Source organism: Pediculus humanus, genomic scaffold (genome assembly GCF_000006295.1).
Source record: "Pediculus humanus corporis 1103172107803 genomic scaffold, whole genome shotgun sequence".
In the NCBI taxonomy this organism is placed as follows: Eukaryota; Metazoa; Arthropoda; class Insecta; order Psocodea; family Pediculidae; genus Pediculus; species Pediculus humanus.
Genome location: NW_002987394.1, coordinates 326,613 through 336,702, shown reverse-complemented (window position 1 = coordinate 336,702; position 10,090 = coordinate 326,613). Strand labels below are relative to the sequence as shown.

Here is a 10,090-nt window from a genome sequence, read left to right as displayed (position 1 = left end):
TGGATACTAGAAAATGAAGGTTTTAAAAATCCAATTGAAATTAATTCAATAAATGAAACTCGTGGTTTTCTCACCGTTAACGAATCCATCAATATTGGATGGTTAATTGAATTAAATTCTAAAAACGGATATGGAATCGATATTAATTTAAAAGAAATATTTATCGGAACCGGATATAATGATTTTTTACTAATAGGAGGATGTAATAAAAAAAAAAAAAAATTTAAATTTAATGGAACGAATTTTTATTTATAATTAATTCGTCTTAATTTCAGATCCTTTACAAACTTTAGAATATAAAGAAATAAAAATTTTCACCGGAAATTTAACGAGGGAAAAAATAAGAATATTAAATTCGAAAAAATTTTTTATTTTATTCAATGGAAAATCATCTAAAATTACACCGAGATTACGTCTCGAATATCAAAGATGCGGTGAGTATAAGTATGTAAAATTTAAATTTAAATTTAAATTTAAATTTAAATTAATTTTTTTTTAATATTTTACAGGTAATTCATACGAAATAAATAATCCGTCGACGGAAAAACCCGTTAAAAAAGAAACGGTTTATCAAATATATTTAAAAGGGAAAAATTTAAATGATTATTCGAACGATACGTTCGCGTTAAAAGTCAAAGAAGGTATTAAAGAAACGGCAAAAAATTATTGCATTAAAAATAATATTAAATTTAACGGTAGCATACCCGTGTACGTACATTTAATTATTATTATTATTATTATTATTTTAAAGGAAAATATCCTCGAAAAAAAAAAGAAATTTTATTTTTTCCATAGAAATGAATCCGTTAACTTTCATCACGTATCTTTATGCCCTTTCGAATGGCCTGATCAAGATATTTGCGCTTTCATCGAACATTCCGTTTATGTATCAGGTGAAAAAGATGTTAAGGAGGTTGCAGATGCTGAATATGAATTAACATCGGAACATTTAGAAGATATGTGGAAAAATTGGAAATTTCCAGAACTTGAAGAATTAGGGATTACGGTTGTTGCATTTATATACGTGAGACTAAATCCATAAATATAATAATTAATTATTATTATTATTATAAATTTAGGTTTTTAAATTACCAGAATTATCTGAAGTTATTTTATGGTGGGCTGTTATCATAGGAGTTGCCGTTGGTTTATCATTAATCGCTTTGTTTTTATTTTGGAAAATAGAAAAAGGAATTAGGTAATCAATCAAATTTTCTTATTTTAATTATTTTAATTAGTTTTTTTTTTTTTAAAGTGAATTGTTTTTGCTTACTTTTAGGAAATTAAGCGTGAAAGCTGTCTTACCTAAAATTGTCAAAACAAAAAATAAATCAAAGACGAAAGTATCGAAACGACAAAAAGTTCCTTCGTTTATGTTAACCGCAGGAACGGGATCGGAAAAAAATTTCAAATCCGAAGAATTTACGTTAAAATTTTGCAACATTGATAATTTACTTAATAATAAATCGGATGTTAATCAAGTTTCATCAGAATCTCCGATAAAAATTGTAAATTTATTTATTTTTTAGTTTTTTTGCATACGTACATAAAAATTAATAATGTTTCTATACTTTGGAAACGACTTTACATAAATTTTTCATCACCTATTGCAAAATACTACTATTTAAATATCAAAAGAAAAAAATGTCTTTTTATTATTTTTCACATTAGGAAATTTTTTAAAAAAAATATTATAAAATTTATTTTTATCCGATTACAATAATAATAATAATAATAATAATTTTATTTTAGATATTGGAGGATTTTTTTTCGGTACGAATAAAGCTTTCGAAGATGATGATGATGATGATATACAAGAAACAACAGTTAATTAGTTGTAAAATTTTGTAATAATAAACATTATCATTATTTTTTTCTTTTATATTTTTTATTACTAACATTAATTAAATTTTACAAAAAATAAGTAAAAAAAATTTTTTTTATTGATTAATAATTAACTTATTTGGCCATCCTAATTTTAATTAACACATTCGTATAAAAAATTGTTCTTGTTGTTTTACAATAAGAATAAAATTTTCTATTAATTATATAAATAAATTTATTTAATTATTAATATTGAAATATTAAAATTTTAACAGTAATAGGAAAAATTTTAAGTAGTACGTTCTAATTATTACAAAATATAAAAAAACTATGTAATTATTTTTATTTGTGACAAAAATTAAAGCTAGAAAAGGTAAAAAAAAAATTTATTGCTTATTGAGCATCATCTTTGCTAACAGCAAATGGTTCTTCGACGGTTTCTGCACCCGAATCAACGATGACGACATCACTTTTTGGTTTGTCTCGTTGATCGGTTGGAGTGCTTTCGATTTGTCTGACAACATCCTAAAATAAAAAAAAAAAAAATCAGGTATCGAAGGGAGATTTTGTTAAAGAAAATTAGTTAGTCGTCAGTCGTTTTTACCATTCCTTCCAAGACTTTTCCAAAAACGACGTGTCTGCCATCGAGCCAAGGGGTTTGTACGGTTGTTATGAAAAATTGTGAACCGTTTGTGTCTTTGCCAGCGTTTGCCATCGACAACCATCCGGCTCCGTAATGTTTTAATTTGAAATTTTCATCGGCAAATTTTTCACCGTAAATGCTTCTTCCTAAAATAAAATAAATTTTTTTTATTTAAACGAAGGAGGGTTTTTTTATAAATTTATTCTTTGGATAAAAAATAATCATCTTACCGCCAGTACCATCTCCTCTTGTGAAATCTCCTCCCTGAATCATAAAATCTTTGATGACTCTGTGAAATTTACTACCCTTGTAACCTTCTCCAACAGGTTTTTTAGCAAGTTCTATAAAATTTTTAGCCGTGATTGGTACGGTTTTACCAAAAACTCCGATAACGACTTTTCCAACTGCATTTTCTCCTATTTTAATGTCGAACCATACCTAAACATATACCCATCTTTATTTATTTTCCTTTTTTTTTTTCAAACATTTGATTAATCACGTGCACGTGCAAGTGTTTATGTTTACAATAAAATTTATTTTTTATTATACGCTTTTGTTTAAGAAAAACTATATTTTTATTATTTTAAAAAACGGTTATTTTCTACGCCATTTTTAATTTAAATTTTAATTTGTGGATGTTCACATGCCAGATCAGTTTGATTTAAATTTAATTTATTGAAATTGATTATTTTCCTTTTAAATTTACAAAACGTTAATTAATCATTTTATTTCATTAAAAGTTTTACTGTAAATAATTTTTAATGAAAAAAAAAAAACTTTAAATAAATGAGATTAAAATAAAAAAAAAATGAAATCTTATTTAGTTTTTAATTAATGTTGCAAATCAAAAATGAAAAAAAAAAAAAAATACAAGTAATTTTAAATAAGGCTACTTTATCCTAAATTCTTTAAAAATAAATATTTTTGATTCGTTCAGCATTTCAGGTACAAAGGAATTTTCAAATAACATTACTAAATAAATTATTTTTAAGCGTTTTTGTAGGCTTCAGTCTGAGGCACTGACCTATTGTTAAAGTATTCATGACCTCACTTAACTTAAAAAGAAAATGTCGGGCTTAAAATAACTATTATTATTATTTTTTTTTAATAAATCAATTCGAATAATTATTTAAAAAAAAACCTCGAGTAAATTTTTTTAATATAAAAATCAATTTTCTGGAATTCTACAACAGGTTACTTACCTTGTCTGTAACTTTTGGTCCTTTGTTAGCAGAATTTTCCGTTCCAAAAGCGGTGCCTAAAATAATTAAAAAGCATATAAAACTAGTAAAAAGGCACATTTTATAGTGCATTTTGAATTTTCCTTCGATAAACTTATAAGTATAAATAATAAAACTCATTCACCACCGCATAACAAAGTAATTTAAACAAGTATAAATACGAAATTATATAGCTATTGGTTGTCGGAAACAAGAACTGACGTGTATATTTTGACAAATGGCGACAATTTTGGAAGGGGTCGCGGAGTGTCGCCAAAAATTTAAATTTTATTTGAGTACGTATATATATATATGTATATATATTAATTTATATTAAATTAAGTAAAATTTGTTAAGATAATTTCTTTTTCATTAAAAAAAGATCATTATTTATTTTATGATAAATATTTATTAAAATTTCTTCCATAATTATTTAAAACTTTATCTTTTTAATTAAAAATTTTAATAAATAGGAAAAAGGAAGTATGTGAGATACAAATTGGGAGATGGGATGAAAAAAATTTAAAAAAAGAATAAAAATCGGTTGAAATTAAATTTAATATGAACAATAAATAAAATATTATGACATTAAAAAGTTAAATTATATATATATATAAATAAAATATGAAATTCTAAACTTTTTTAAACAAAAAAACTGTTTGTATATTTTACACAAGTATTATGATGACAACCAATTTTTTTTATATGAAAACAAAATATATATATATAATATTAATATAATTAATTAATTAATGAGTTTATATTTAATATTATTTCAACATTATATTACTATAAAAATATTATTAAAACAATTAAAACAAAAAAAAAAAAAATTAATTTGAAATAAGTCAGGATTTAAAATTTTAATTTTTTCTAGGCAAATTTTTTTTTTTTTTTTTTTTTCTCTCAAAAAAGGCAATAATTATTATTATTTTTTTTACTCTGTCTCTTTCTAAAAGTAAAGCTTTAAAATTTTTTTTTTTTAATAACCTTAAATTTAATAATTATAATTTTTTTTTTTTTTTTAATAATATTTATAATATTCGATATTAAATTACAAATAAATTTTAGTAAGCAATGAAATTAATAACTAATGAAGTTTTTTTTTTAAAAAAAAAAAAATGAAAATTGTAGATATGTGGCAAATAATCGTCACTATTTTTTTTTTTTTTTTTTTTACAAACGTCAAACATTTATTAATAATAATATTAAAAAAAAAAAAAAAAAATACTCGTAAATATTTTTTTGTTTTTAATAAAATATATATAAAAAAAAAAAAAAAAGAATAATTACAAAGAAGAAGAAAAGAAATTACCAACCATTTTAACGATTTTTCGGGATTTTTTTCGGGAATATGCAACGGAACAGGAACAAATGATGGAGACAAGGACAAAATAAATTTTCTTTGTGAAAGTAGCCTAATTTTGTTTGTGGATATTCTACAATTTCATTTCTAAAATTAAAAAAAAATCAATTTGAAAATATTCACGGACTAGATATTTCTTTATTATTATTATTATTATTATTATTATAAAATTAATATGCATCCGATTTATATATCGCCTTTTCGTTTTTTTTTTTTTTTTTTTTTTTTATTTCAATAAGTTTATACAACAAAAAATATTAGTTTTGAAAAAAATTTTAAATTAAGCACATTTCCGTAAGTACAAACACACATTAATAAATTTTTCAATGTTATTTTGTAAGTGTAACAAAAAAAATTTTTTTTTAATATTTAAATCCTCACTTCATTTATTAAATAATAATAATAATAATAATAAGAAAAAGGCTTTAAAATTTACCATAAGTCGCTTTTAATAGTAAAAAAAAAAAAAAAAAATTTATATAAAATATGCACGATAAGCATATGCATATATATATGGCAGTTGTAATGAATTATTGTTTTGATATCTTATTTTAACATTTTGTATATTTTTATATCGTATTACATCTCCCCCCCTGCCCCCCCCCCATTATGGAAACGATTACTTATAAGTTCATATTTTGCTTATTTATAAAAAAAAATTCCCAAAAAAAAAAAAAAAAATTTTTACTGACTTTTTAAAATATCATCCTTGTAAAAACTTTCGAAAATGTTTTTTTTTTTTTTTTTTGGTAAATTTTAAACAATTTTTTAAATACTTTATAAATCATTTTATATTTATCAAACTTTTCTATAAAATAACTAAAAAATCCCCCCTCCCCGCCTCCCCCCAAAAAAGTAAACCGAGTAAAAAACAAAGTAAAATAAAATAAAAAATAAAAATTGTTCAGAGAATTTAAATTTTCCAACTATTGATTTGTTAATGATAAACAAAATTTTTTGTGTTTTTCGAAAAAAAAAAAATTGATCTTTGGCTCGAAGAAAAATTTTAAAAAAAAAAAAAAAGTACGGGAAAACTATGTGAATATTTAAAAATTTAAGGGATGACGTAGAGTAAAATTACGGTTTTTTTTTTTTTTTTTTTTTTGTTAAAATGGCGACTTTTTAAATCGGAGGCACTAAAATTTTATAATTTTTTTTTTTTTTTTTTTTGGTTAAAATTACTTTAGCCTCAATCGAATATTTTTGTAATATGATTTACACTAATAATTGCTAATTATTTTTTTTTTTTTTTTTTTTTTTAGCTTCGATCCTTTTTTTGCCCCCCATCATAAATAATTATTAAATTTAAATTATTTTTCCCCCTTTCCCTTCCCTCCTTTTTGAGCTTACTTTCTTTGCCTAATTTCGCTTTCCTTTTTGTGATCTGGAGTGGTTTTCCTGCGAAATAAATTAAAAAAAATTTGTTTTAAGATCTTTTCATTCGAATAAAAGAAAAAAAAAAAATTAAAAAAAAAAAAAAAAAGGGAAGACAACTCAACTGTTCTGGACTTCCATCCGTATCGCTTTCATCCAATTCAGTTTTGTTTCGTTTTTTCTCGTAAATTAATATAATAGTGCAAAGAACGACGACTTCCGCGCAAATCCCCAAAAATGGCCACAAAGCAGCCAATTTATCTTTGACTCTGACAAAAGTTGACGATTCCGTTGCATTTGAAAATTTATTTCCAATATTGTAGGCTCCGCACGTGTACGTGTTCCTGTCGTCCATGTTGGCTTCTTCGATTTGTAATATGGATTTGGGTATACCTTTTTCTTTATTTTCCAAAAGTTTGACCCGTTCATCGCTGTCTTCGTATGTTTTGTTTCCTTAAAATAATAATAATAATAATAATACTTACTTCAAACGAATTATCTTTATTAAATCCAAATCGTAAAAATAAATAGAAAAAAAAAAAAAAAAAAAATTTTTTTTTAAATATTTTAATCAGCCTTGAAAAGTTTATCAGTTATATTCAATGTTAGAATTAATCAGTTAACAGTCAGACCTTTTTATTTAATCTTTTTTTTATAATTGTTTGACATCAATTGATCAATTTTTATATTTAAAAAAAATCATCGTAGATTTATAAAATATGGTAGGAAAAATGGGGGGGAAAATTGTTGACAATTATTTACCAATTTTCCAATAAACAATAGGCACTGGATCACTCAAAATAATACAAGTTAAAGTTAATTTTTCTCCTTCAACGACGCTTGTATGAGGTGGCAATTTAACATACGGCTTGACTGTAAAAAAAAAAAACAAAAAAATTTTTTTGTTTGTTTAATAAGGTAAAAATGAAATTTCCACCCCCCTCCCCCCATCCCCCATTACGATTATTATATGTTAACCATTATTAAATTATTTGTTAATAGTTTCAAAACCAAGTTTTTTCAAATCATCATCACATCTTTTTTTTTTTTTTTTTTATTAAAATGGATTTTGTTTTAATATTTAGGTTTAAAGTGTTGGTTTGCACGATTGGGAAATGGGTGATATAGGATTTTTGGATAGGAATGAAAAGGACGAAGAGGGAGGGCAATGTGACATACAAAGGTGATGCAGAACAGAGATGATGAGTCAAAGGTCAAGAGCAAAATAATTACTGTATTGAATATTACTTACAAACAACTTGAAAATTTAATCGAAGTTCTGAATTGTTTATCTTATTCGTAAAAACGCAAGAATAATTTCCGGCATCTGTGTCGAGTGCCTTTGAAAGAATGAACCTGTTTTCCAAAGGTTTAATTTCAACCCTATTATCCGAGGTTTCACTCATAGGTTTATCATCTTTCAACCATTTAACGGTATAACTATCCGCTACGGATTCATCCGTTAAATTGCATTGTAAATTCAACGTCGATTTGTACTCGATGACTTTGTACCAATCGAAGTCGAAATTACCTACTATTTTTACTACAGAACCCGCTGAAATTAAAATACAAAGTAAAACAAAAAAAAAAAAACAATTTTATTTCATTTTAATAAAAAAAAAAAAGTTTATAACTCGCGGAGAAAACGCAATCGAGACGATACAAAAAGCTAAGCATGATGAAATTAGATTTTTTTTGTTTCCTTCGATAAGGGGGTAAGGGGGAGACATACTGGGGGTAAATACTCAAAAAATTTTCGTGCTCCTCCTGTGCAAAATCATATGACCAAAAACTTACCCTCGCCAATACACGAATCACAATCCTAGTAGAGGGTATTAGTGCAAATTTTGAAGCATTTTTATTTTAGCTGCGAAAAGAGCATGGTGGTAGGTTGTAACTAAACAAATTAAAAAAGAAAACGGACATTGATTTTAATCACGTACATAAAAAAAAAAAAAAAAAAGTAGTTAAGCATGGTTTGCAAACCATTTTTAAAAAAAAAAAAACTAAGGTTAGCAAAAACCATGTTTCTGATAAAAAGATGAATGAAGAATTCATGGTTAAGTAGTATCGAAACTTCGTTTTGATAATTTATAATTTAAATTTCGCAGGTTTGCTATGGTACTCTTAAATGGAATTAAACTAACTAAACTACTATTCTATTATCTTTTGACTAAATATCAAACGGACTGTAAACATAAGAGTAAAATCCAAACAATTAATATGATAATTAATGAATTCTTCAAGCTCGATAATGAGCATTTGGATTTGAATCTTTGTGAAAGATTCATATAAAAAACCTTACCGCCGACAACGTTGACGGTATGACCCGGACCCCCGAAGGAACTACATGTATACTCCCCACTATGATAATCACGCGCCTTTCGTATCATCAATTTTCCTATGATGTAACCCCCACCCGATTCATCTTCGCTGAGAGACATCAATGTGTTTTCATCTGTGTAAAGTGTAACACCATTTCTTTGCCATTTCATTGTGTCGAAAACGGTGAGTTTACAAATAATTTGAAAGGGATTTCCCTCAACCACCATGCTCTCTCCTTCATAAGTCACTCGATTTGAAACTATTTTTTAAAAAAAGCAAAATAATAAAGCAATAAAAAATAATAAGGCTATTTACTGTCTTGGTTCCATGATACAATTACTACATGATTCAAATATTACTACAATGAAATAATTAAATACAACTTTGTACTTTGAACACTTTGTACAATTGATTAATTGTCAGTGTACCTAACAAAACTCAATTTATCTATTCGCCAAATATAACATTATGGGCTACATTTATGCAACAGATAATTTTATCGATATTTTTAATACAATAAAATATTATTCCCTAACTAATTATTTATATCTTATGCTTAAAAACACTTTTTTCATCATAGGCTTTCAGATATAAAATAATTATAATAATTTAATGAGTTAATAATTGTAAAATTAAAATCGACAAAAAAATGATATAAAAATTTATTATCATATAAATAATTTTTGTGTGCAATTCATGTAAGCAATTAATATTGTAAAAGATTTTAAAAAATATATTCTATAAATCAGAAGAATGTGTGATAAATAATAATTTTGGATATATATAATTAAAATAAAACGTTTTTAAAAAATTTTATAACTAAAAATAGAAAGTATATACGTAATTTATATTATTGATCAATAACAATAATAACGGAAAAGCTAATTATTAATCGATCATTTTTAATTACGTACCCACGTCCTAAAAATACTTTGTACATATTAATAAATATCAATAATATATGTTTTAAATATCATTTTATTCGTGTTCAAAAAATTTCAATTGATATTAATTCAATCAAAATTAAAATATTTAAATAATAATAAAAATTCTAAATCTCCACGGTTTTTTTTTTTTTTTTTTTCAATTTCTTTTTTCGATAGATTTACGATCATTAATAAAAAAAAAAAATTTTTTGCCAAATAAAATTAGTTTCATACCTGCACCAGTAGACAATATAACAAGTAAAATAGAAAACAAACTTAATATGCAATTTCTACAAGAATATAATGGTTCCATATTTGTAATATAATGTCTTTAAGTAGCTACTGTAATATTTTTTTTACATTAATTTACAAGTGATAACGACTAAACTTGGGTAAAATTACGAAGTGATGA

The 10,090-nt window shown here is 24.3% G+C and overlaps 3 protein-coding genes across 3 annotated transcripts; 1 reads left to right on the top strand and 2 right to left on the bottom strand.

Moving 5' to 3' along the window:
* Positions 1-52: 52 nt before the first annotated feature.
* Phum_PHUM371430 (uncharacterized protein) lies at positions 53-1,835 on the top strand (the record flags this gene model as incomplete). Its single annotated transcript, XM_002428200.1, has 8 exons — positions 53-101; positions 276-434; positions 510-712; positions 752-1,024; positions 1,080-1,198; positions 1,256-1,508; positions 1,530-1,542; positions 1,753-1,835. 8 exons carry the CDS (start codon positions 53-55, stop codon positions 1,833-1,835), a joined length of 1,152 nt encoding a protein of 383 aa, XP_002428245.1.
* Positions 1,836-2,217: 382 nt separating this feature from the next.
* Positions 2,218-3,780, bottom strand: Phum_PHUM371420 (peptidyl-prolyl cis-trans isomerase 5 precursor, putative; the record flags this gene model as incomplete). Its single annotated transcript, XM_002428199.1, has 4 exons — positions 2,218-2,349; positions 2,429-2,613; positions 2,698-2,905; positions 3,670-3,780. 4 exons carry the CDS (start codon positions 3,778-3,780, stop codon positions 2,218-2,220), a joined length of 636 nt encoding a protein of 211 aa, XP_002428244.1.
* Positions 3,781-6,399: 2,619 nt separating this feature from the next.
* On the bottom strand, positions 6,400-9,991 carry Phum_PHUM371410 (Basigin precursor, putative; the record flags this gene model as incomplete). Its single annotated transcript, XM_002428198.1, has 6 exons — positions 6,400-6,451; positions 6,553-6,880; positions 7,190-7,300; positions 7,680-7,970; positions 8,733-9,011; positions 9,913-9,991. 6 exons carry the CDS (start codon positions 9,989-9,991, stop codon positions 6,400-6,402), a joined length of 1,140 nt encoding a protein of 379 aa, XP_002428243.1.
* Positions 9,992-10,090: the final 99 nt, after the last annotated feature.